General features: G+C 42.6%; 2 protein-coding genes across 3 annotated transcripts in view; both read left to right on the forward strand.

Moving 5' to 3' along the window:
• The first annotated feature begins 2,452 nt into the window (after positions 1 to 2,452).
• On the forward strand, positions 2,453 to 10,896 carry si:dkey-7l6.3 (zinc finger and BTB domain-containing protein 7A). The gene is made up of 4 exons (XM_061695139.1): positions 2,453 to 2,876; positions 4,244 to 4,292; positions 4,363 to 4,563; positions 9,239 to 10,896. The coding sequence occupies exons 1-4, from the start codon at positions 2,589 to 2,591 to the stop codon at positions 9,775 to 9,777; spliced, it is 1,077 nt and encodes a 358-aa protein (XP_061551123.1). The 5' UTR covers positions 2,453 to 2,588; the 3' UTR covers positions 9,778 to 10,896.
• A 77-nt stretch (positions 10,897 to 10,973) lies between these two features.
• The window catches only part of dnaaf11 (dynein axonemal assembly factor 11), a 31,248-nt gene continuing 14,349 nt past the window's right edge, over positions 10,974 to 27,872 (forward strand). The window contains exons 1-9 of one of the 2 annotated variants that reach the window (XM_061695137.1): positions 10,974 to 12,538; positions 14,975 to 15,142; positions 15,219 to 15,296; positions 15,991 to 16,163; positions 17,079 to 17,257; positions 18,153 to 18,305; positions 24,610 to 24,699; positions 24,784 to 24,849; positions 24,994 to 25,063. In XM_061695137.1, the coding sequence (XP_061551121.1) occupies positions 12,529 to 12,538; positions 14,975 to 15,142; positions 15,219 to 15,296; positions 15,991 to 16,163; positions 17,079 to 17,257; positions 18,153 to 18,305; positions 24,610 to 24,699; positions 24,784 to 24,849; positions 24,994 to 25,063 (987 nt within the window). In that variant the 5' untranslated portion in view covers positions 10,974 to 12,528. The remainder of the gene's footprint in view (positions 12,539 to 14,974; positions 15,143 to 15,218; positions 15,297 to 15,990; positions 16,164 to 17,078; positions 17,258 to 18,152; positions 18,306 to 24,609; positions 24,700 to 24,783; positions 24,850 to 24,993; positions 25,064 to 27,872) is intronic. The other variant, XM_061695138.1, reaches the window with a different exon arrangement.

Here is a 27,872-nt window from a genome sequence, read left to right on the forward strand (position 1 = left end):
ACGCATTTGGGAACTGAGGACACTAATTGTTGAAGCTTCGTAGGTGGACTTCTTTCCCATTCTTGCTTCATGTATAATATAAATTGTTCAACAGTCCGGGGTCTCCGTTGTCATATTTTGTGCTTCATAATCTGCCACACATTTTCAATGGGAGACAGGTCTGGACTGCTGGTGGGTTAGTACTCGCACTCTTTTACTACCAAGCCACACTGTTGTCAAGTCAAATCAAGTTTATTTGCCCTTAATCACAAAAGACGACATCCCCTAATCTAATCCCCCCCAACCGGGCAAGAAAAAACTCAAAACCCCATTTGGGGGAAAAAGAAACCTTGAGAAGGGACTGCAGAATTTGGGGGGGGGGGGGGGGGGGGTGATCCCCCTTCCAGAATGACCTGGCTGTTCCTGAGCCCATGTGGCAATATCCTTTACACATTGATGTCGTTTTTTAATGCAGTGCCGCCTGAGGGATCGAAGGTCATTCAATTTTGGTGCCAGAGATTTCTCGAGATTCTCTGAATCTTTTGATGATATTATAGCCCATGGATGATGAAATCCCGAAATTCATTGCAGTTTTACATTGGGAAATTCTGCTCTGAAACTGTTGGACTATTTACTCATGCAGTTGTTCACAAAGTGGTGAACCTCACCCCATTCTTGCTTGTGAAGAACTGATCCGTTCGGGTAGGCTTGTTTTATATTCAATTAAGTATAGTTTGAAAAGGATTTGCAAATCATTTTATTCTGTTTTTATTTACGTTTTACACAACTTCATTGCACTTTATAAAAACATCCATTCATTACATAATTAAATAGAATGTAAGGAATTATACCATTTTGCCACATTTTTTGCTTCAATTCAATGGCCATTGTGCTACTCCTTCCGGTGTGTGTGATTTGCACACCTGGAGACAGTATCATCAGGACATATAGATATACATGAAAAAGATGGTCACAACTGCTCAGTAAACTGTGGCAATATTAGTCGTTCTTCACAGAGGATTAAGAATTTATTCATGTAAGTATTGTTAGTATATAGTTATCTGTATATTAAATTGTTTTATTATCATCTACGTGTCGCTGCAATGTTTGTGATCAAATATCCATTGCTTGAAGTGTTTTGACACCGCAACACCAATGCTATTTGTTAGCCTGTCTATGGAATCTTGCACTGTTTGTTAGCATTGAGCTAAAGTCAAAGTCGCCAGTCAAAGCAAAATCCACATTTTCAATTTGTCTTTATGTTTAAATAAAATGAATATTTGTGTTTTATTCTATAAACTACTGACAACATAAATCCCACATTTCAATACAATCATTTCGGCCGCTTGTATTCGGGATCTTGTTCTTTCGGTCATGACTCACAGCTCGTGACCATAGGTGAGGGTAGGAACGTAGATGGACCGGTAAATCGAGAGCTTCGCCTTTCGGCTTAGCTCCTTCTTTACCACAACGGATCGATACAAAATCCGCATCACTGCAGACGCTGCCACCGATCCGCCTGTCGATCTCCCGTTCTATTCTTCCCTCACTCGTAAACAAGACCCCAAGATACTTGAACGCCTCCACTTGGGGCAGGATCTCATCCCCGACCTGGAGAGGGCACGCCTCCCTTTTCCGACTGAGGACCATGGTCTCAGATTTGGAGGTGCTGATTCTCATCCCAGCCGCTTCACACTCGGCTGCGAACTGCTCCAGTGAGAGTTGGAGATCACGGCTTGATGAAGCCAACAGAACCTCATCATCCAATACTGAGGCCACCAAACCGGAACCCCTCTTTGCCTCGGCTGCGCCTAAAAATACTGTCCATAAAAGTTATGAACAGAATCGGTGACAAAGGGCAGCCCTGGCGGAGTCCAACCCTACCGGAAACCAGTCCGACTTACTGCCGGATATGCAGACCAAATTCTGACTGCGGTTGTACAAGGACCAGGGACTCCATACTCCCGAAGGACCCCCCACAGGATCCCCCGAGGGACACGGTCGAACGCCTTCTCCAAGTCCACAAAACACATGTAGACTGGTTGGGCGAACTCCCACGCACCCTCGAGGACCCTGCCAAGGGTGTAGAGCTGGTCCACTGTTCCACGGCCAGGACGAAAACCACGCTGCTCCTCCTGAATCTGAGATTCAACTTCTCGACGAACCCTCCTCTCCAGCACCCCTGAATAGAACTTTCTTCAAAACGGGACCACCACCCCAGTCTGCCAATCCAGAGGCACTGTCCCCGATGTCCATGCGATGTTGCAGAGTCGTGTCAACCAGAAAAGTTATTATTGTTATATTGATTATCATTACTAATAGTAATTTCTTCTCCTTTTCGTTATTATTTTTAATATAATAATAATAAGAAGAAAAATAATAATGGAAGACTTTTAAATTGTAATGTCTTTTATTTTTAAAGGTCTGCTGTTCGGCCGGAAGTGGAACTTTTTCATTGTTTTCCAAATCGACGGCAAGAGGCTGGCAGGCTGGTGGCTGGTGGCCGGGCGGCGTTCCCAGCATCTTCCCAAAGACAGAAATTCTAGTTCTGCTTTCGGCTGCGCCCATTAACTCGGCATCGCGGTGTATAGGGTCGGGTCCAAAACAAAATGTCCGAAATGTCTCTCCTTCTGACGTCTCAAGTCCTTCGCGAGCAGCTGAGCGTCATCATGGCGGCGTTGAGCAAGGCAGCCGTGCTTGACATCTGCGAGCTGCTCGAGCGAGGCTTGGCCGGCCTCAGAGAAGAAGTCAGCCGCAGCCAGCAGGAGAACCGAGAGCTCCGGAGCAGACTCAGCCTCATCGAGTCCGTCGTGGTCCGCGGAAGCCTCGGCGGCGGCGCCCCGCGGAAGGACGCCCTGGAGGAACCGGAAGGACAGCGGGACGGCGGAGGGGCTCCTGTAAGAAATGTTCACAATGTCTTCCCGCCGGTCGGGAGTAGCAAACGAGACGTTGTGTTGTATTTACTATATGAAAACTACAGTGGCCTGGAAGTCCAAAACAATAGAACAAATTGTGAAACACGTTTACATTTCAGGAAACAAATGAACAAAAGTGTTTCTGCTTTGTGTGTTTCCTGAAATGTAAAAGTGTTTTGGCTTTTGTTCATTTGTTTTGCACTTCCAGGCCACCTAAGAAAACAGATTTAGTTAAACGTGATATTTAAATTGTCACTTTGCTCTCGGCGTCCTTTTTTTTTTTTTTTATGGATGAAGTTCAGTCCAATTTGTACTAGTAATAAATAATGTAAGCTTGTAAACATGATAGTTTATCTAGTTTAACTTTAAAAACATGTATCGCGCATTATAGCGATGGAAATTGAGGACGCCATCGCCAAAGACTTTATTTCATGTCGCATTTTGCGATGCGATACCGGATAGACAGAGCCGCCGGGGTGCTTTGAATGACTTTGTTGAACAAACGGTAACAAAATCAAAAAGGAAGAAGCGCAAGGCCAAAACTGATGCCCATTCACTCAACACGCAAAGCGTTTAATGGGTTAGCCAGTTAACAGCCAGCCAACTCTGCGCTTTCATTCGCTGACTCCCACGTCACTCAACAGGCCAAGCCCCGCCTTTTAAAGCTGCACACATTCAAAGTCACAGATTCTGCAGTGTATAATGTGAGGATGGGGACCCCAAGTGGACAAAAATAGTACCCATATCACATATTTTGCCTCGGTATGGTTCTTTCATAATGCATAATAATTGTTTTTCTCACTGAATAATCGATGGGATAATTGGTAGAATAGTTTATTCTAAAACTATTCAGTAGCTGCAGCCCTAGTTAGGAATATTAAATAAAACTAGCACACATTATTAAACAATGCTATGCTTACATGTTCAAAGTGCCTTTTAGAACACATCATTAAGAAACTGAGGCGTAACATGATGACCGCTTGTGTAAAAATTAAAACAGTTCAGTTAAATATCAAAATAGCCCAAAATACAGCTGCAAAATTTCACTTAAATCTTGACACTGATCGCTTCTTTTTAGGAAAAAAAAAAGCAGATGTCTGATATATCGGCCGATATACGAAATAAGAACATTGATATACTGTACACAGGATGTACAGTCCCCTCCAAAAGTATTGGAACGGCAAGGTACACCGGATATACAGTTTCATACTGAAATTTCATCCAAAAGTCAAAAATATATTTTTTTGTGTGAATAGTGTATGTACCTACCTACTGTATTCTATGTACTGGAAAACGAGTTGCTGTGATAATTGTAGACGGTGTCCCCTATTTTATTTTTTGTTTTTCAGCTCCCTGATGTGGTCCTGATCAAAGATGAAGACTCAGATTGTGAGAAAGGTGAGTGATGATGTCATGTAACGGGGCGGAGCTTAATCTGATTGCTGATGATGTTTACATTTTGGCGTAGAAGATGCGATGTCGGCGTTTGCTGTGGAGGACTGTACGGAGGACATCGCTGCGCCGTCGCCCGCCCGGCGAAGGAAGCGAAAGGGGCTAGACAAGGACTCGGACAGGAAGTCCAGCCCCGCGGGGGTGCACAACATGGCTACCGTGTACTCGTTGGACTCCGCACAACTGGCTGTGGATAACGTTGCGGCGGGAGCGTCAGGTGTGTCCTATAATATGAATAACATTTATTTATTTATGAATGTAGCACCTTTAAAAACACATTTACAGTGCTTTGACAAAACTGAAAGTTATGCAGAAAAAAAGAGACAATAGCCAGGTTAATATGGAGACTTTTTTGTCATTCCGAATGAAATCATTACAATTGAAGATCTCTGGTCAACTGTTTACATCTGATGTAATCTATTCTGATCGGATGTGTACATGTGCGTTACATTTAATCAGAACAGCCTTCTGACATGCACACATTGACGGAAACCTCAAGTCATTTATCAAGATGGAGGTCCGTCGTTTATTTAGCATAGTAGTTGGCATTGTTTTTACACATTGATTAAAACAACAGCTCAATTCAAAACAAGATCTCTGTCGTATTTGAGCTCTGGTTGGAAGCCGCCATGTTTATGTGCGTAAACGATGACGTCATCACGCATTCACGTCAAGACAGAGCATGCGGAGACAGAGCACTGCCCGGCTCCATTCCGATTCAGTGTTTACGTGACGAAAATTCACTTCTGATCGTTTTCGGCAAAAGGAATATTCCAACCCTGTGAAACCGATTGAAATTCCGTTTGGATTCTGCCTGTTTGTTCCGATTGAGGTGTTTTATGGAGCATTTTCATTCGGTTTGGGCTTCTAAACCGATTATAATTGTAATAGAAGGCTCCATGTAAACCCCCTTATCACAAGTAGGGTGGCATAATTCCTGGATTTTTCAAAGTTGGAAATTTACCATGGCAATAAACCAGGAATTTACAAAATGAACTAGGGTTCTTTAACTCAGGATGTCCCGATCCGATCACGTACTTTTTATTAGGGCTGCACAGTTCATCAAATTTTAATAGCGATCGCGATTTTTGCTGCCACAATTAAATGAGCATGATTGTTGGTGATTTATTTATTTATTTAAAAAAAAAAAGTATGCATCTGGAAAGTGCTTCATTTGTAGCCGTGTCCGCAACCTAGTCAGCCAGCCATCAGGGGTCGAACGTATGGTTAAGGCTTAATAGAGGGAAAGCTTAAAAGGTTAAAATCGCTTTGATGTCCAATGTAGTAATATATGAAGCTTTCATTTTGAAATTGGCCCTCTCAGCACTTTTCGACTGGCCTGACCGCAGAAACGCAAAAAACGCCAGAAGTACAGTGGGGCAAAAAAGTATTGTCAGCCACCAATTTTTCAAGTTCTCGCACTTAAAAAGATGAGAGAGGCCTGTAATTTTCATCATAGGTATACCTCACCAATGAGAGACAAGATGAAAAAAAAAAACAACCCAGAAAATCACATTGTCTGATTTTTAAAGAATTTATTAGCAAATTATGGTGGAAAATAGGTATTTGGTCAATAACAAAAGTTCATCTCAATACTTTGTTATAAACCCTTTGTTGGCAATGACAGAGGTCAAATGTTTTTGTCAGTCTTCACAAGGTTTTCACACACTGTTGCTGGTATTTTGGCCCATTCCTCCATGCAGCGCTCCTCTAGAGTAATGATGTTTTGGGGCTGTCGCTGGGCAATAGAGACTTTCAACTCCCTCCAAGGATTTTCTATGGGGTTGAAATCTGGAGACTTGCTAGGCCATTCCAGGACCTTGAAATGCTTCTTACGAAACCAGTCATTCGTTCCCCGAGCAGTGTGTTTGGGATCATTTTCATGCTGAAAGACTCAGCCACGTTTCATCTTCAATGCCCTTGCTGATGGGAAGAGGTTTTCACTCAAAATGTCACGATACATGGCCCCATTCATTCTTTCCTTGACACGGATCAGTCGTCCTGGTCCCTTTGCAGAAAAACAACCCCAAAGCATGATGTTTCCACCCCCAGGCTTAACGGTAGGTTTGGTGTTCTTTGGTTGCAACTCAGCATTCTTTCTCCTCCAGACATGACAAGCCTGGACATGTACTGGCTTAAGCAGGGGGACACGTCTGGCACTCCAGGATTTGAGTCCCTGCCTGCGTAGTGTGTTACTGATGGTAGCCGTTGTTACTTTGATCCTTGTGATCATTTTGTCCCCACGGGGTGAGATCTTGCGCGGAGCCCCAGATCGAGGGAGATTATCCGTGGTCTTGTATGTCTTCCATTTTCTAATAATTGCTCCCACGGTTGATTTCTTCACACCAAGCTGCTTTCCTATTGCAGATTCAATCTTCTCAGCCTGATGCAGGTCAACAATTTTGTTTCTGGTGTCCTTTGACAGCTCTTTGATCTTGGCCGTAGTGGAGTTTGGAGTGTGACTGTGTCGTTTATACATAAGTGAGGTATACCTATGATGGAAATTACAGGGCTCTCTCATCTTTTTAAGTTTCACAATTGGTGGCTGACTAAATACGTTTTTGCCCCCACTGTAAAGAAAGAGGGAAATTACAAATGTTGAGTTCTTTTCGGTTTGTGACCGGGTACAACTGACCAATCAAACAGAACAATGGAGGCGTACCCTTCCCTGACAGTTCACTATGTTGAGGGGGATTTTCAAATGAAAAGTCATCACTTACAGCCTAATATGATTGCGTTTTATGCATTAACTGTATTTGCTTCCATTAAGTTGCAATTTATGATTGCACTTTTTAGCATATTTATTCAGACAGGCCTTTGGAAAGTAGAATTTATTTTGGGTACACTTATTTTTGTTATTTTCCATCATTTATTCTTATTTAAAGAATAATTTTGCACTGAAAGCTGTTACATATTGTTTGTTGAAAAGTAGTGCAATAAAAAATAGATTTTGTTTCCCCTAACGAGGAATAATCAAGATGAATAATTGTGATTACAATATTGATCAAAATAATCGGGATTATTATTTTGGCCATAATTGTGCAGTCGTACTTTTTATAATGTATTTGTTGGGTGATTTATGGTGAGGTTTTAGTCAAATTAGGTGCCTTGGCTCAACAAAGGTCTCCTGATGATAATCATACATGAATGATGCATAAAGTTAATTCTATAAACTTCCTCTTTATGTTACTAGCAGGAATGATATATGTTTCCAATCAGGTCTATAAATATTGGGACATTGACACATTTGTCATCTTTTTGGCTCTAAACATCTTCACAATTGGTTTGATGCAAATGAGCAAAATGTGCTTTAACTGCAGACTTTCAGCTTTAATTTGAGGGCATTTACATCCAAATCAGCTAAACGGTGTAGGAATTACAACCTTTCATGTATATGCCCCACACTTTTAGGGGCTAGCATGCTACCACCGCGTATCCTCGGGTGAAGCAACGTTTCTGTGTTAATCAAAACACCTCAGTCAGTCACAAACAGCGATTTCCAGCAAGTTTGCTGCGGAACATTAGCACGTATGTAGCAGCACGTACGTGCGTTGGCAGCTGTGAGTAACAGGCTGTACTGACGCACAGATTTTTATGCTTTTTACATAATCACTTGAGTGATATTTCTTGGAGAAACCCGTTGCTCGATGGACGCCCCACCGTGGGAACACGCGCAGCGGCCGGCAAGCCTACGTCGGCAGGTGCGGCGGGCTCCGTTTTAGGACGGCGGAGTCGGACTTGGCGTCTCGCTCTAAAGCAGGCAAACCGAGGAACCAAAGAGCTTGCATTGGAGAGATAAAAATGCAGAAGTAACTTGATGTCTAGCCTTGCTAAAAGCGGCAAGCTATTGTTTGTCTTATTCAAGGACATTCCCAAGCGAACTACAACAGCTGGCTAGGTAGCCGGTGGGAATCTTCTGATTATGTCAATTTACTGAAGGACCTTATAATCTGCTTTTTTGGGTTTCAGCTTCAGAGAGTGGGAGCTTCCAAAGAGCATGAGGCCATCTGCAGGCCATAAAAGTTTTCCACCTCTAAACTATCACGATAAACAATAGTATCGTTGATGTTTTGATTTTTTTTGTGTGTATTATGCCACTGATATTATATTAGAGCACAATAATTTAAGTACTTAAATGTGTTGTGTGTAATGCAAAAAAAATCTTCAAAGGTCAATAGTGCATATTATACATAGGTCTAGTAAAAGTTTATAAATTATTTCATAGTGACATTAGGTATATGAGTAGTTATGTGTTTTAGAAAAGTCATAAATACTTACTTATGAATAAATAAATATAAATACTTACCATACTTAAAATCAAAGACTCGGACCCGGGTGCGGAAAAAATGTGAAAGTCAAAATGCTGTATGATGGCTGACAAAATGTGGAACCCTGTTTTAAAAACAGCTGGCAATTAATGAGTTGAATATACTTGTGGAAAATGTAGTTTGGGAATTAAAAAATATCGAGCAATGAAGGATACAGTAATGCGCTCACATGTGGGCAAGGAGAGCTGCCTATTTTGAATGGCTGTTATGATAAAATGTTTATATGTATTTTGGAATATGGAATCTGACATCTTTTTCCAGTTACCCTCAATTCTAAACACCAAGGTCATGATTCGATATGCATCACGATTTCTGACTAAACGGTTCGATACACGATTAGATTTGTATCTATTTATTTTCCACCGGGTTACTCAGTCTCCCTTGTCTGGTCTTTTCATCAACTTTGGAGGGATGCCCAGTTTTTGGTAATGCGACTGTTGTGCCATATTTTCTACATTTGAACAGATGTTTGTAGCCTTTTTCTAACCACTGCATTCACACAATTATAAAACTAACCAATGTGAAGTAGCTAAAATTGTGGCGATGTGATGTCATTTCTCGTAGAAGCTGACGTCCATCTTTTGGAGGGTGATGTTCAGCTACCCGCTGACCAGCTGCCTTATTTCCCCAGCATGTCTCTGATGGAACCTCACCTGTCCGAAAACGTCGGCAACTCTTGGAGCGAGCCGACGTCCGATCAAGTCGCCTTCACTCACTTCGACCACGATGAGCCCGGCGGCGCCTTCGGGCTCAAGATGGTCAGCGTGTCGGGCTCGGCGCCCCCCGACTGTGACGTTGCCGCCTTCCAGTACCGAGACGGCGAGGCGGCAGCGCCGGACAGAGGGCGGCGCCACGTTTGCCGCGTGTGCAACAAGACGTTCGCTACGGTGCAGAGCCGCGACGTGCACATGCGCATCCACACGGGAGAGAGGCCCTTCGGCTGCCAGCAGTGTGGAAAACGTTTCACGCAATCGGCGCACCTCAAGTCGCACCAGAACATCCACACGGGGGCGCGGCCCTACGCCTGCACGCTGTGCCCGCGCACCTTCCTCGCCCATCACCCTCTCAACATGCACCTCAAAAAGTGTCACACCAACACGTGAAAGCCATCACATATTATATCAGCATTACTGTTATTATAAAACACACATCGTCATTATTATTTAAACACTCTTAGCATTAGATTCATATTTGGAAAGTTTATGTATCATTGCGGCGCAATTAAAGCAGCAGAGACTGGCACAGTGTTTGACACAAGTTTATAACAACACAAACGATACATAAATATATACGGACGTAAAATGAGGGGTACCAGAGGTTAGAGTTCTGCGAATTCAGGGTTGGAAAGTCCCCAGAATTTTCAAAGTTGTAAACATTACATGGGAATTAACAGCAATTTATGGGAACACACCAGCCATTTACCAAATTGAACACAGAATATTGTGTTCTGCAGCAAGATAAGCAAAAAAAAAAATTTATAGTGTTTTCCATTGTTCAATCAGCAACATGGGTTGGTTTCACCAAAAGCACCGGTTTCCGACCAAGCGGAGAAAAACAGCTTTTGGTCAAAAGAAACATTTGGAGCAGAACAGTGACTTTGCCGCTAAAAATGTTGCCTTTTTGTAACAACTCAAACTATAAAACAATGAATAGCAGACTTAGAAAGGGCTTTTGATGGCCAAATGCTTCTTTTATTTACAGATGTACAACTAAGAAATGTGCCGTGAGCGATGCCGACTCACTGCGTGGCTCGAGTTGAATGTCAATGGATTTTTTTTTTTTTTTTTACAAAGTTTCCTCATTTAGATTATTTCCCCCAGTTTAAATTTCCTTGGAAATTTACTGGAAATATTTGACCCTTTTGTAACCTTAGTTAGCATCCTCTTGGCGTCCTGTTATTTGCTTGTGTTCATGCCACACAACTGTATCATCATGGGTGTCACATTTCTTCCTACCTTTTTAATTAATGGTATAAGCAAGAGACAGGAAATGGACTCACAACCCCAAAATTAAAAGTGCACCTTTCTGAATAATAGCTGATATGTTGTACAGTGCTGTGAAAAAGTATCAGGCCCCTACTCATACTCTTATTTTTTTTTGTTGCATTGTTTCTCCACTTTGTGTAAGATCATCAAACAAATATAGGTAAATATAACTTAAAATGCTGTTTTTTAAATGTTGATTTCATTTATTAAGGAAATAATAAATAAAGGTTACCTGGCCCTGTGTGAAAAAGTAATTACCCCAATGGTTAAATCATGAAATAATTGTGGCTAGTCACAATCTTTGGTTAATTTTCACTGATCACACCCAAGCCTGATTACCTCCAGACCTGTCCAATCAAGAAATCACTTGAACAGAATCTGTCCCAACAAAATCAAGTCGGACAAAAGATCTAAAAAAACAAAGCTGCAACAAATTGACGCGATTCAAAGAAATTCCAGAACAGTCGGGAAATAAAGTCATTGACCTCTATCTATCTGGAAAGGGTTACAAAGGCCATTTCTAAAGCTTTAAGGAGCCATTATCCTCACATGGAGAAAACATGGAACAGTGGTGAACCTTCCCAGGAGTGGCCGGCCTACAAAGATTACCCCAAGGGAACAACAATGACTCATCCATGGAAGGTGTGTGTCTCGTTACATCTGGTGTAAACGTAGCACAGCATTTCAGAAAAAGAACATCACATCGACAGTCAGATGTGGTGGCGGTGGTGGTAGTGTGATGCTCTTGGGCTGCTTCGAATGTTGGGGAATGGAGAATGTTCAGCCATCAGTTTGTGACCTCAAGCTAAAGCGCACTTGGATTTCTGTAGCAGGATAACAATCCAAGACACACCAGCAAGTCAACTTCTGAATGGCTTGGAAAAAAAAAACAAAAACACACAAAATGAAGGTTTTTGGAGTGGTAGGTAATTTTAAATTTTTTTTCCCCCTTAATAAATAAAATCACCATTTAAAAACAGCATATTAAACTCACGGGTTAAATATATTGTCTGATATTTACATTTGTTTGATGATCTTAAACATTACAGTGGCGAAACTGCAAAAATATAAGAATTTGAGAAGGGGGCCCAATACTTTTTTACGGCACTGTATGTCTGTCTTGGATGTCTTTGTTATTAAAGATAATAAGATAAAATTTAGTAATCACAAGTGCCCAGTATTTCAAAAAAACATTTCATCCAACCAGTTCCAAGTTGTAAAATTTAAAGCAAATTTATTTTACGAACTATTAGGTCACCTTAAACATCTGGCTATTATTTAAAAATTATTTTGGTCAATAAATGGGTGAAGGGTAAAAATACACGTGGTATGAACCCGAGTAGTTGTTTTATCCAAAAAACGCTAATCTGGATTCTCTAATCCTGATTTTGTGGTATCCGGATCAACGTATTTTAAACTTTATTCTGAGCCAGATGCTTAAAAAAAAATTACTGGGACAAGATCATTGCAATAAATGAGCGTACATAAAACATTCAAGTAAATGACGCAATGGTCTTTTTTTAGATGTTATTCACATAATATCCCGTTTCTTGGGATCCATTTGCAAATAACTTCACACGCACAGTAAGTGTGTAACGTTCGAGTCGCGTACGTGTAGCTATGCCTGAATAAACAGCTTTATAACGCTAACATTTGATCTAAGAATGTAAAATTACATCATGTCATGGTGCAAACAAACAAACAAACAAAAAAAACAACAACGCAGTCACTAGGGTGCTGAAGTAGTGTGGAAGTTCGCCGGTTGGTCCCCAAGGAGGTTACGCCTAGGTAGTTGTCGTATTTCCCAGTGTACCTGAACGCAGAACCGGCGTTGGTTTCTAGGGCAACGCCTTCCAACGGAGACGAAAGATGGTTTACAGTAAGTTGACGCTTTCTCTTGATTAACTCACCAAAATCATTTAGTACAAAACCATCTGACTAAGTAACTCAACAGCCTACTCCCTGACTAACGAGCTCTCTGTTTGGTTAGCTAATTCACTGGCAAACAACAGTGAAAGTGATCGGCCGGCTAACTAGCTAGAACGCTAACTACCCAAACAAACACCTGACAGTGCTGACAGGAGTTTACATGTTCTCCCCGTGCCTGCGTGGGTTTTCTCCTTCAGTTCTTGGACCCCCCCTGTTCAGCCTGTATATGATACCCTTGGGTCAAATTCTTCAGAACTTTAATGTTGACTCTTATAGCTATGCAGATGGCACACAGTTATATCTAGCAGTGTCTCCAGATGACTACTGTTCAATTGAGGTGTTGTGTCACTGTATAAAACAGATAAATATCTGGATGAGCCAAAATGTTCTTGAATTAAACCACAACAAAACCGAGATAATTGTTTTGGGCAATAAAGAAAAGAGCATTGCTGTTAGTAAATACCTGGAGTCACTCTCTGTAAAAACCAAAGACCAAGTCAGCAACCTTGGTGTTCTGATAGATTCCGACCTGACGTTCAACGGTGATATCAAATCAATTACGAAAACTGCCTTCTACCATCTGAAGAACATATCCAGAGTGAAGGCTTGCATGTGCCATGCAGACCAGGAGAAGCTCATCCATGCTTTTATCTCAAATAGACTTGACTATTGTAATGGTCTTCTGACTGGACTCCCTAAAAAGACTATTAAACAGCTGCAGCTCATTCAAAATGCTGCAGCTCGGATTCTGACCAGAACAAAGAAGTCAGAGCATATTACTCCAATTCCTAAGTCTTTACACTGGCTCCCGCGTCAGCTTTAGAATAGATTTTAAAGTTCTGCTACTGGTCTATAAATCACGAAACGATTTAGGTCCTGATTACATAAATGAAATGCTAATGGAATATAAACCCAGTAGGGCTCTGAGATCGACAGACTCTGGTCAAATAGTGGAGCACAGAGTCCAAAGCAGCATGTAGCTATTATGCTGCACACCAATGGAATAAGTTGCCAACAGCAGTGACGTCAGCCCCAAGTGTGCATGTTTTTATGTCCAGGTTAAAAACTTCTTTTTTCACAGGCTTTTTTTTTTTTTTTAGAGCATTTCCACTTTTAAATGATATTTCTTGCACTTGTATGCTGTTTTAATTGTATTTTTATTTTATTTTTTTGTCTTTGTTTTATATGTTTTAGTTTTTTTTTAATGTAAAGCACATTGAGTTACCATGTGTACAAAATGCGCTATTTAAATAAATTTGCTGTCATGGTCTGTGTTTTGGTTTGGGTTGTGTTTAGTTTGGTTTCATGTTTTCCTGTGTTCCATGTTGTTCATATCGTGTGCTCATTCAGTTATTGTGTCCACCTGTCCTCGTCAACCTTCTACCTCGTGTCGACCAATCAGCTCTCTCCAGTTGTTCCTCGGTGCCTCGTCAATCTGTTTGTATTTTTTCGAGACTCCTGCACTCCTGCCTTGCCTCCCTGCTTCCTGCACTTGGGTCCTCCCCGTTTTTCCCTTACCTTCCTCGCCTTCGAAAACCCCAACCCCCAACCCCAACCCCAACCCGTAACAGATGCTTTGCTTTGCTCCCACATCCCAAATACATGGATTGGAGGTTCATTGAAGACTCTAAATTTTTACAAAGGTGTGAATGTGAGTGCGAATGGTTGTTTGCTTCTATCTGCCCTGCGATTGGCTGGCGACCAGTTCAGGGTCAGTTCAGCTGGGATAGGCTTCAGCACGCCCGGCGACCCTTAATAAGCAGTTTGGAAAATGAATGAATGAATGTTATTTTTTATTCAAAAATGGCAATTAACGTGTCCCATCCCGATGGGCCGAATTAGAAACCCTGACAGCCGATTTGACACCCCTCAACTACAGGAAATGCGAATGGTCGACCAGCTAACCACTACCTACCTAAACCCCTTATTGACTGACCTGGCTTGATAATTGGCTATCTAGCGCTATGTCTGGCTCAATAACTCACTGACTAGCCAACTAACTACAATAAAAGTGACTGACTGAACCACTAACTAGCTAAATGCCTTACTTACTAGCTCACTAACTATGACTAGCTTTTTGACGCCCAGGCTTCCCGGCTGACTAACTAGCTTTGTTTGTCTCACTATAAGTCATTCAACTACAGTAGCTAACTACAGTAGAACTGATTTACTGACCGGCTGCCTAACCAAACACCTTAGTGGTTGACTAACTTATTAACCAGCATATTGACTTAACTGAACTATTTGAAAACTGACTGACTAAAAACCTTACTAACTAGGTCACTGACTTCTTAGCCGACCAACTAGCTGGCTTACTGATGGAAATGACTTTCTAGTTAACTACTAACTAGTCATTACGTGTGTGTGTGTGTCTGTCTGGGTGTAGTCACAGAAGATCTGATCCGGCGTCGCGCCGAGCACAACGAGTGTGAGATCTTCTCCCTGGAGGAGGTCTCCCTGCACCAACAGGACATTGAGAGGATTGAGCACATCGAGCGTTGGTGCAGGGACCTGAAGATCCTCTACTTGCAGAACAACCTCATACCCCGAATCGGTGAGGTTTTGTGTGTGTGTGGTCGGCACGGTAGAAGTCCTACAACAAGTGTTTCCCCCCCCCCCCCCTCTGGTAGAGAACGTAGGCCGCCTCAAGAAGCTGGAGTACTTGAACCTGGCCTTGAACAACATACTAGTCATTGAAAACCTGGAAGGTCAGTTTGAGTTTGTTTTTGTTTGTGTGTGCGGGCGTGTGTCAGCTGCGAGAGGCTTCACAAGTTGACATGCTAACCAAATCAACGACAAACAAGCTGACTAAAGCAGCCTTTATTGAGCAAAGGCACATCTTGTATTTTACATGAGAGAAAATCAAATCTCATGACACACCTTCAAACAGAAATGTCAAAAAAAGGACACTATTGTTCAAAGGTTTGGCTCAATTAGAAATTTGAAAAAAAAGAAACATTAAATTAAAGCATTGACTGTAATTAACTGGAGTCTAACCGTTGACAGCCACAGACGAATATATTCGTCAGGTACGGGCAGGCGTGGACGAGGGTCTCACCCAGCTTGTCTGTGAAATTCTACATGACAGTAACGATGAACGGACGGCATTGGACGGCAGCGTTGCATCCCTTTGGCTTTGACGTCCGCACAGCTTTTGAATAGAAGAAAAAAATGTGATTATGAGGGAGAGAAATACCAACACGTTGGAAGTTGGACAAGTTGAGGCACCTAACACGCGAACAGAGTATGTAGGGTATACCGGTAATAAAAGATTTAAAGTGTTCCATTCTATGACTGACTGACCAGGTAAAAGCCACAAAGCTAGCTAAATAAACACCCTAACCATGTAGTGGCTCGTCATGTAAAGTGACCGAAAACCTTGAAAGGTCTATGTTTGTGTAGGCTGCGAGAATCTCCAAAAGTTGGACCTGACTGTCAACTTCGTGGGGCGTTTGAGCAGCGTGGAGACCCTGAAACAAAACATCCACTTGTCTCAACTCTTCCTGGTGGGGAACCCCTGCACGCTCTTTGAAGGATACCGGAAATACGTCGTAGCGACACTACCGCAACTCAAGGTAACGCATGACACACAAAAACAAAGGCTAGGGAATCTACCCCGGAGTAGAGTTCTAAGCTGTGGTTTCAGTCGTGGGTTATGGTTTCAAGGCAGGGTTTGGGTTTACAATTAGGATTTTGAAGACACAGTTCAGGTTTCAAATTAGGGTTTCAAGCCAGTGTTAGGGTTTCAAAGAAGGGTTAGAGTTTTAAAGTATAGGTTTTAAACCAAGGTTAAGGTTTCAAATTGGGGTCCAAAATTGGGGTACGAATTAGGGTTTCAAGACGGGATTCGGGTTTGAAACAAGGGTAAGCGTTTCAAGTTATGGTTAGGGTTTCAAATCAGGGTCACAATTTCAAAATAAGCTTTTGAGCCAGTATTAGGGTTTCAAACTAATTTTGGCTTATAAATTGGGGTCTCAAACAAGGTTTCAAAGTTTGTGTTATTTTGAGGGTTACAAAATAAGATTACTCTTTCAAACAAAGGTTAGAGTTTCAAATTAAGGGCCCAAGTTAGGGTTAGTGTTTCAAAATAGGGTTTCTAGCCATTGTTAGATTTTAAAAACAGGGTTTTAAGGTTTCAAAGTGGGGTTTGAAATGAAGGTTTCAAACATGAATTAGGGTTTCTAATTTGGGTTTCAAACAAGGGAAAATGTGTCCAACTAGGGTGTTAAACAAGGTCAGGCTTTAAAATTGGGGTTTTAAACAAGGTTAGGTTGTGAGTGCGAGTAGTTGTCCATGTCTACATGTGTCCTGCAACTGATTGAAGACCTATTCAGGGTGTAGTCCGCCTTTCGCCCGAAGTCAGCCGGGATAGGCTCCAGCGCACCACGACCCTGAACAGGATGAGCGGGATTGAGAATGGATGGATGGATGGACAAGGTTAGGATTTGAAAGTAGGGTTTCAAGTCTCCTTCCCGCTTGTCTGTGTTCAGTGTCTCGACGGCACGGAGATAACGCGGTCGGAGGTCATCGCAGCCAATCAGGGCCTGGAGGAGCTGAAGAGGCGTGTTATGGAGCAGGAGGACCAATACCTGAGGAAGAACGCCCAGCAGAAGGAAGAGGAGGAGTCCAACAGGAAGCAGGCTGCAGATCGGGCAGGAAGTCGGGACGGGTAGTTACCATTGATGGATTTTGTGAAATATTGAACGCAGAGGTTCATTTCCTACTCCTTAATCTTCATATAGGGACATTTACCTGGGGGACGTTGATAGTTTCTTAAAGTAGCCACAGAAAATCTCTTTTTGAGTGATTTGTGAGTCGGGAATGAGTGACTCCCGAATTAGGAAAGAGGCATTTTTATTCAGTGGACTTTATAGTTGAGTCATGACTCGTGAGTCACGTTAATGACATCAGAGCTGTTGCATAATGAGTAGTTGTGGCAAAAACAGCCCGATTGTCTTTACGTATGTGTGTACCGGGCCTAAAGTTGTCTGCTTACATTTGGAAGGATGGATTTTTAGGATAGGCTGTGTTGGGAATCACTCACTCATTCCCTACTCCCGAATCACTATAAAGAGATTTTATAGTTAACCCCCCCCTCTCAATTGTATGGATTTTCTGGGCTAAAAGCAAGCCAGGGTGGGGTGTATAGTTTTTGGCCCTCCCGCAATATCTTCGTGCCATCTTTGCATCCTAGTGCCCCGAACTGGTCGCCAGTCAATTGCAGGGCACATATAAGCAAACAATCGTTCGCACTTGCGGACAATTTAGAGCCTGCTATTCAACTACCATACATGTTTTTGGGATGTGGGAGGAAACTGGAGTACGCGGAGAAAACCCACGCAGGCACGGGGAAAACATGCCAACTCCACGCAGGCGAGGCCAGATTTGAATCCAGGTCCTTAGAACTGTGAGGCAGATGTGTTAACCAGTCGCTCACTGTGCCGCCCACCTGTGTTGTGTCCAAAAAAAACCGTTGTTTTTTTTTTTTTTTTTGCTCCCTTTACAGGAGTTAAGATTTGCTTTACTTTTGCTTGAACGTCATCACTCTATTTCTGTCCATACAGTGCTTCTGACTCAGAGGAGAAGCAGGAGGAGGCGACAGAGTCGGATGAAGAGCGACGGGAGAAGGAATTTTGGCACACACCGTGTCCCTTTACCCCGGAATCGCGCCTGGAGGCTCACCGGCACCTGGAGGCCAAAAGAATGGCCAAGGAGAAGTGAGTCATCCCCTCAAACTGGCAAACTTTTTTTTAGTTAAGTACACAAGCTACTGCAAGTTAATGCAATTTTGTCTACCCTTTCCCTGACATTGACTGGCGACCAGTCCCTTGTTTGTCAATATGTACCCTGATATTGACTGGTGACTAATCCAGGGTGAATACCGCCTCTTGCCCAGGGTCATCTGCGACCTTATACGAGATCTACTCTCCATAAAATAGATGAAAGGAAAACGAGTTATGATGAGGTGCACATTTCACTTGTCACCAGTGGGTGTCGCTACAGCATTACTCAATCAAGGTGCATCCTTCCCCTTCAGCTGCCCCAGTGCACTGGGCAGGACCTGCTGATCAGAAAGTGTCCACGTGGTGCAGCCGTGACAGCATCAAACGCACAAGTTCTCTCTCTCAGTCACTTTAAGGTGGGATCCCGTGGTCTTGGTAAAAATGAGTCCTCCAAATAATGAGTTGAGTAAAAAGAAGCACAGAGTAAAAAAAAAAAAAAAAAAAAAGTACTCAAGTACTGAGTAACTGGCAAGTAACTTCGGATTTAGTCGTAATCAAGGCATGAACGTCCACGAGACATAAACATCTAATGGGAATGTGCAAATTCAGATATATTACCCAACAATATTGCTCTAACTGAATCAATTATAGATTACATTTTTATGAAATAACAAAGCAAAACCTGCCTCAAGAAATTATCTTAAATTTCACTTGTTTGATTACATTCACGTAACAGCACATAGGCTCACTAGGCAGAGATGACATGCCGGTTCTTTTTTCTGTTTTTACAACGTTTCATGAAAATGGGACAGTCTGAAATCCATCCATTTTCTGAGCCGCTTCTCCTCACTAGGGTCGTGGGCGTGCTGGAGCCTATCCCAGCTGTCATCGGGCAGGAGGCGGGGTACACCCTGAACTGTTTGCCAGCCAATCGCAGGGCACATAGAAACAAACAACCATCCGCACTCACATTCACACTTGCGGGCAATTTAGAGTCTCCAATTAATGCATGTTTTTTGGATGTGGGAGGAAACCGGAGTGCCCGGAGAAAACCCACGCAGGCACGGGGAGAACATGCAAACTCCACACAGGCGGGGCCGGGGATTTAACCCCGGTCCTCAGAACTGTGAGGCTGACGCTCTAACCAGTCGGCCACCGTGCCGCCACTCTGAAATCTTCACTGCTAAAAAAAAAAAAAACAGCGTCGACCAGAAAGGTGCTCGCCAGAACATGCTGTTTTTGTGCTCGTCTTCCTGGTGACCAGCAGGGCAACAGGTGCATGGCTGGTGACCAGCAAGACCAACATCGAAAACAAAACCGATACATTTTTATTTAGCAATTTATTTAGCAACGGCTGCCATGACCACTGGGAGAAATGAATTTGAACTGCTGACCCTTTTTTCATTGGATGACCCTCTCTACCAGTTGAGCTACAGCTACCCACTAAGACTAGTGATGGGCACCCCGGTTCTTTTGAATGTACTGAATCACTAGACTCGATTTGTTCAAAAGATTTGTTCACTGAATTGTTCAGTTCTTTCTCACCGAATCATTCAAGTGCTTCCTCATTCAGTTCATGAGTCAGCCCCAAGGTTAACGTCCACACAACACGTTCAGCACGTTCAACACGTTTGTGTTGTTGTTTTCACGTACTGTAAACAAGGAAAGGTGGGAGGATTTAAAACCAAAACAAAAAAACTTAAGCTAAGTTATCACCTACCTATCTCTCTCTCAGCATGCTCTGGAACACCCAGTTTCAGTCGTGACTCGTGAACATCCATGCAGCAAGTTCAACTACTGCACATATCTGTTCCTCTCCCCTCTACATCCACACAGGCTCCTGCCTGCCGCCGAGACTTGTCTGCATTCTACTGCGGTGGACATCGTTGTTGACACCAGTAGTCGCACTTCCCGTTCACCCACCTTACTGTTATTGTCATCTGATTAGTGTAAAGTGTCTTTGAGTGTCTTGAGAAGAGCTATATAAGTTTAATGTATTCTTATTACTGTTATTATTATTATTCATCCATCCATTCATTTTCTGTACCGCTTATCCTCACTAGCGTCGCGGGCGTGCATATAAACAAACATCCATTCGCACTCACATTCACACCTACGGGCAATTTAGAGTCTTCGATCAACCTACCACACATGTTTTTGGGATTTGGGAGGAAACCGGAGTGCCGGGAGAAAACCCACGCAGGCACGGGGAGAACATGCAAACTCCACACAGGCGGGGCCGGAATTTGAGCCCCGGTCCTCAGTACTGTGAGGCAGATGTGCTAACGAGTCATCCACTGTGCCGCCAGAAAAGGCATTGTTATTATTAAACAAAACATAACCATAAAGAAATTAATGATGTTTGTTCAGGGATCAGTCGTATTAAAAAAAAAACTATATTTCACAAATTCTCCCAGGGTATTTAAACTTATGAGCATAATTGTACATATATGCAGTCATACGTACCTCTGTCATATTGGAATGAAAGTGTAGGCTATACCTTTCTCATAACCTCTAGGTGGCAGTGGCATATTGGAATGATAGTGTACAGCCTTTTCATAACCTATAGATGGCGGCATACAATTATAAAATGTGAGAGTTTTTTTCCCATTTTCCCCTATACCCATGTATAATGCGTACTATTGACCTTTGACAATTTTTTTTTGGGGGGGGAAATGCGCACTATACACGAGAAATTACGGTGTTCTTTTGTCGGCCTGGTTGACCTTGAACATGCATGTCTGTCAAATGAGCAAAGTTTATGTGTAAATGTCTGGTTTTTGAAGGGGTTTTGTTGCACTGAAATGCAAACAATAAGAAAACAACACTTGACAAACAAGTTTTGATGCAAAAGTATAATTTAGTTGCAAATCAGTATTACAGGTAATACTACACAATAACAATTGTAGCAGACAGAGAGGATAATATGTATGTGTATGTGTAAATATATACCGGTACATGTGTTATTTTACATTTCTTATTAATGTTTTCAAATAAATACCCCCCTTAAACTCCCTACTCAGCTTGCCTTGCACTGGTGAATCTTACTCGCATGTGAGGCTCCTGTCCTCTCATGACTTTATACGTAGCCTGTTAAGATCATGGAGACACCGTCCGACCGTGTTTATTTTCATGTGCGTCACTGATTCAATATTAGCCGTTAGCGGAGGTGGGTAGTAATGCACTGCATTTACTCCGTTACATTTACTCAAGTAAAATTTTGGATGAATTGTACTTGTGAGAGTAGTTTGAATGGAGCATACTATTTATTTTTACGCGAGTATTTATGTGAAGAAGAATCAATACTTTTACTCCTTTACAATGATCGACATGCCGCTCGCTACTTTTATTTATCCATTATTGCGGGCGCGATATATTTTTGTATTTCATGATCGACTTACGCATGGGGCGCCGTTGTGCCAATCCAACGTGAACACGAGTGCCAATTGACTCCCAATTTACCACTCAGACGGCACAAGGTGGTCACATGACCACACACAAACCCTATGTGGGCCAATCAAAGTGAGTCATTTTGGGGAGAAAAAAAAAACAGCCGCGAAAGTGTTTACTTTACGGACTCCGAAAAACAACAGTTTTGTCATGGGGCATAGTCTTAAATTGTGACTGCCCAAATGTAAATATTTCAGCCCACTTCTAACTTGAGAAAACACCTTGTGCTAAGCTTTCTCTCTCTCTCTCTCTCTCTCTCTCTCTCTCTCTCTCTCTCTCTCTCTCTCTCTCTCTCTCTCTCTCTCTCTCTCTCTCTCTCTCTGTCTCTTGTATGCATACACACTATCAGCAAACAGCTTCTTCATGAAGTCATTGAAATGAATAAATCAAATAATGTTTCTCTAGGGACCAATGCATGTGTTTCTGGTTTTTGGGCAGTTTAAAATTGAAATGGGGGCAGTTGTGTGTACTTTTACTTGAGTCATATTCTAAAGTAACAGTACTCTTACTTGAGTGCAATATTTGGCTACTCTACCAACCTCTGGCCATTAGGTTGAAGAAACAGATGCCAGTGAAAGCTATCCCCGCGAGGACGTTAGGATGAACGTTTAAAATCACTCATGAGTATGTTCACTGTGCGTAGTACGTCGTTCCTTCCGCGAACGTATCACTTATCGCACTAGTTCGCAGTGAACCTCCGCATGAGTCACTCAAGGCAGAACAGTTCACTACATATGTGCTAGTATGTCGCTCCTTAGCGGATCGCAAACGAAGAAGTCCAAAGAACGAATCACTCGGGGGTAACAGTACTCTCAGTTCACTTCAGCACATTCAGTTCACTAGTACATTGAGTTCGTCCCTACGATGCCTGTGCGGTGCTGCCTGATGCTGACTGCCCATTGTTCATTCTCCGAAGTGAGTGACAACGCTGGCGAATTGCAAATCACATGGCAGTACGTTTAGTGAAAACCTGACTCTGACTGTCTGCCGTTGAACCGTCCCTGTGCAAGACATTGAGCCCTAAATTTCCCCCAGTGGGCCTGGAGGCGCGTTGCATGCCAACCCTTGCTAAATAAAACTGTTTTTGTTTTGTTGTCACTGCTGGTCTTGCTTGTGTGAGTCTGAACGCTGGTCAGTGGTGTATTCTAGTGTGATCAACTGTTTTTCAGTGTGATCCTGCGTGATCTGCCTGTGGTCTAGTGTCATCCACTGTGGTCCAGCACGGGTTATTGGGATCCACTGTGCTCCAATATTATACATTGTGAATGAGCGTGATCCAGTTGGGTATAAATGTGATCAGTTGTGGTCTCGTGTGATCCATTGTGGTTTATTATGATCCATTGTCGTTGAGTTTGGCCCAGTGTGGGGTCGAATGTGATCGGGTGTGATCAATTTCAGTCAGGTGTGAGTGTGGTCTAGTCTGATCTTTTTTGGTTGAATGTGTCCACTGTGGTTTGTTATGATCCAGTGTGATGTTATGTGGTTCAGTGTGATCATCTTGGGGTTAATTGTGATCAGGTGCGGTGCAATGTGATACAATGGTGGTCCAGTGTGGTCTAGCGCATACGAGTGTGATTCAGTGAGATTTTGTATGATTCAGTGTGATCGAGTATGATCTAGTGTGGAGTTGAATGTGATAAATTCGGCGGCTGTGGCTCAGTTGGTAGAGCGGGTCGTCCAGACCGAAGCGTCGCCGGTTCGAATCCCGGCTCCAACTGTCCGCATATCTAAGTGTCCTTGGGCAAGACACCGAACTCTAATTTGCTCCCACCGGGCCTGTCAGGACCTTGCGTGGCAGCAGCTGCTCATTGGTGTCTGAAAGGGTGGGTGAATGTGAGGCTTTGTAAACCACTTTGGGCACTGTGATGGTGTAGATAAGTGATTTCCAACCTTTATGGAGCCAAGGCACATATTTTTCAAGGGAAAAATCTCATGGCACACCAGCAAACAAAAATGTCACAAAAAGTGGATACATTCATGACTTTATGTACTTCCTGCCATCTAATAGAAGAGCATTTATTTGTTCTGTCTGTAACTATGCATCACTGGCATAAATAGATGAATAAAGATCCATTATTTCTTGGATATAAAAAAAATTCTGAGCAAAAGTAAAATTTGAGAACTTCCCACAGCACACATGAAGAGCGCTCAAGGCACACTGGTTGGGAATCACTGGAAATTCCGATCCATTTCAGTCGAACGTGATCGAGTAGTCTAGTTTGATCCACTGTTGTCTATTGAGATCTGTTGCGATCCCATGTGGTCTGTCGAGGCCTTGATGGAAACATTGGGCCAGGAAGTACCTTGGCTCAACACCACTTTAGCTCCTGACGACCACTCCGCAGTGACCTGTCACCGTGACCGGTCATGGTGACGAGTTCCAGTGATGAGGCGCTTGGCGCGGCCCTGACTGCTGGGCGACCCTTCACCTGCCACTCAGATTTTGCTCTTTGAAGAGTTTTCCATCACGCCTGCAACGAGTACAGCGAGCAGAGATGAAGAAAAATCAGATGTAATGTCATGTCGACTAAACATTCTGTGTGTGTGTGTGTGTGTGTTTGCATGCGTGTGTGTGTGTGTGGGCGTGTGTGCATATGCATGCATGCATGCATGCGTATGCGCGTGTGTGTGTGTGTGTGTGTGTGTGAGAGATTGACAGATGACTGTACTAATCTTATGTGGTCCGAGGCGTGAAGGACCAACCCCTCACCCAGGCAGGAGCTTCATGAGAATATATCATAGAGGATGCTCCTGTGGCACACACGCAGGCGCTCGCACACACACGCACACACACACACACACGCATACGCATACAGAGCTCAGCTGATGCTGTTGTGTGTCCCTGCAGAGGTAACCAAAGGAAAGTGAAGCCCCCGAGAACCCTGATAACTGCTGATGGACGAGTCCTGAATGTCAATGAGCCCAAGTATGACGATATGTGCGCGCGCACACAGACACGCACACACACACTCTGTATCATGTAACGTCTGATGTTGATTAACAAACTCTACTGACTTGGCAGACTGGACTTCTCTCTGACGGAAGATGACAACAACAAAAGGATTGTCTTAGACTTGGCAGTGTACAGGTACACACGCACATGCACACACAGTTAGCAACTAGCATTTAGCAACTAAAGAGCAGTTACTGTACCTGCCTCAGAGGTGAAAAATGTTGTCTCCCTTTGACACCCCACCCCCGTGCTCCCCACGCATCCCCTGCCCCCGCACAGGCACATGGACACCTCCTTGATGGACGTGGACGTGCAGCCAACATACGTCAAAGTCTCCGTCAAAGGAAAAGTACGTGTGGACCGACTCATCTGCATCTTACATGCACCGAAGATTCAGTCACTGAAAATTTTCAGCCGAAAATGGCATAAAAGTGCCTTCGGTGTGTACACTACATTGTAAATGTATTTAAAAAAAAAAAGGCGCATACAGTTTGAACAGTCACCCAACCTACCTGCTTTCGGCTGTACGGGTACTATGGGGGAATACTACAAGCCCCAGCTACCTACAAGTTACAGCTGGGTAGCTAACACGGCTAAACACGATGCTGAGCCACGGAGGGAAACGTTCAATTCATGTCCAGTGACAACGCAGCATAAGCCACTTCCATGACAAGTATTGTTATGACGAACGGAGGACGATGAGTAATTAATTTATAGCAACCGAAAGTAACCAACTTTGAGCAGCAAAATAGGCAAATTAGGAAGTGTCTGGAGAGAAAATAATACACAGCGACACAGGACCGACGTAGTCTAAAACAGGGAATTAATTAATACAACCCCAATTCCAATGAAGTTGGGACGTTGTGTTGAACATAAAAACAGAATACAATGATTTGCAAATCATGTTCAACATAGATTTAATTGAATACACTACAAAGACAAGATATTTAATGTTCAAACTGATAATCTTTATTGTTTTTAGCAAATAATCATTAACTTAGAATTTTATGGCTGCAACACGTTCTAAAAAAGCTGGGACAGGGTCATGTTTACCACTGTGTTACATCACATTTTCTTTTAACAACATTCAATAAACGTTTGGGAACTGAGGACACTCATTGTTGAAGCTTTGTAGGTAGAATTCTTTCCCATTCTTGCTCGATGTACAGCTTCAGCTGTTCAACAGTCCGGGGTCTCCGTTGTTGTATTTTACGCTTCATAATGCGCCGCACATTTTCAATGGGAGACAGGTCTGGACTGCAGGCAGGTCACTCTAGCACCCGCACTCTTTTACTACGAAGCCACGCTGTTGTAACACGTGCAGAATGTGGTTTGGCATTGTCTTGCTGAAATAAGCTTGGGCGTCCATGAAAACGACGTAGCTTGGATGGCAGCATATGTTTCTCCAAAACCTTTATGTACCTTTCAGCATTAATGGTGCCTTTACACATTGATGTCGGGTTTTGATGCAGTGCCGCCTGAGTAATCAAAGGTCATGGGCATTCAATGGTTGTCGGCCTTGCCTTTTCCTGCAGGGATTTCTCCAGATTCTCTGAACCTTATGATGATGATATGCACCGTAGATGATGAAATCCTTAAATTCCTTTCAATTGTACGTCGAGGAACATTATCCTTAAACTGTTCGACTATTTTCTCACGCACTTGTTCACAAAGAGGTGAACCTCGCCCTAGCTTTGCTTGTAAATGACTGAGCAATTCAGGGAAGCTCATTTTATACCCAATCATGGCACCCACCTGTTCCCAATTAGCCTGTTGGATGTTCCAAACAGGTCTCAGTCTTTTTTGCCACCTGTCCCAGCTTTTTTGGAACGTGTTGCAGCCGTAAAATTCTAAGTTAATGATTATTTGCTAAAAACAATAAAGTTGATCAGTGTAAACATTAAATATCTTGTCTTTGTAGTGTATTCAATTAAATATAGGTTGAACATGATTTGAAAATCATTATATTCTATTTTTATTTATGTTCAACACAATGTCCCAACTTCATTGGAATTGGGGTTGTACTTCACTGCGTACATCACCTGAGGACAGGGGCCTATAATTTTTAAATTACATTAATATAACAAATATATACTCTTGTCTATGCATAAACTATCCGGTCCAATCGATCAGTGTTATTTGTCCATCCATCCATTTTCTGTACCTCACTAGGGTTTGTTTGCAAATTATAGTGTTGCGCTTTTATGTTGTCTTTTAAGATCTGATTAATCTGATTTAAGAGCGTGCTTTCTTTGCTATAGTTAAAAAAAAAAAGAATCAGTAAAGGCTAAATAATCCATGGACACAGATATTTTTGTTGATAGCACATTGAAATCTCATATACTTTGACTCAGTTTGTAACTGCATCTGCCAGGACAAGGTTGATGGAATAAATACATTAAAATAACAAATATTGAAGCCAGAACGTATTAACAATTATGATTATAGACTAATGATAATGATGTGCAAGTGAACAGATTGCAGAATTATTTTTATCCTATTACATAATGTACTGCAATAACTGTCGCGCGGTAATGTTCTTGACATAATTTTAAAAGTTTAGAAATTCAGACAAATTGTTCTGGAAGATAATTTCTGTAGGTTGGGATCTCTGCAGTCATAGCCATAAATACCTATCACTAATAATTGGCACAGAAACATCTTTCGGTGTTTCAGTTTCCGGCCTTGGCGGCCTCATTTTCAGTACGGACAAGAATTTTAATTTTGGTGCATTAGTAATCTTCATGACATTAGGATATTTGGAGATAAAGTTACCTCAATTGCGTCACTGTCCGCATGGAGAGAGTTACCAGAGGAGACTCATTGTTGTCATGGGGATAATTACCATTATAGCATCGTTGTTGCCATGGCGATAAAGATATTCCAGTCGTGTCACTGTTGTCACCTGATAAAGTTACTATTACGCGAGTAGGATCACTACTTCCATGGAGATAGTTACCACAGTATCAACTCTGTTGTCATGAAGATGATATTGCAGTAGCATCACTGTTGTCATGGTGTTGGTTACCACAATAGCATCACTGTCGTCATGGTCATTATGTTCCTGTTGGTTGTTTCATCATATCGGGAATTGACAGTGAAAAGCGTCATGCTGCAAATTAGGTTATGGCCCTCTGCGAACGCTGAGTACTCTTTTG

This window comes from Phycodurus eques, chromosome 13, assembly GCF_024500275.1.
Source record: "Phycodurus eques isolate BA_2022a chromosome 13, UOR_Pequ_1.1, whole genome shotgun sequence".
Taxonomy (NCBI): Eukaryota; Metazoa; Chordata; class Actinopteri; order Syngnathiformes; family Syngnathidae; genus Phycodurus; species Phycodurus eques.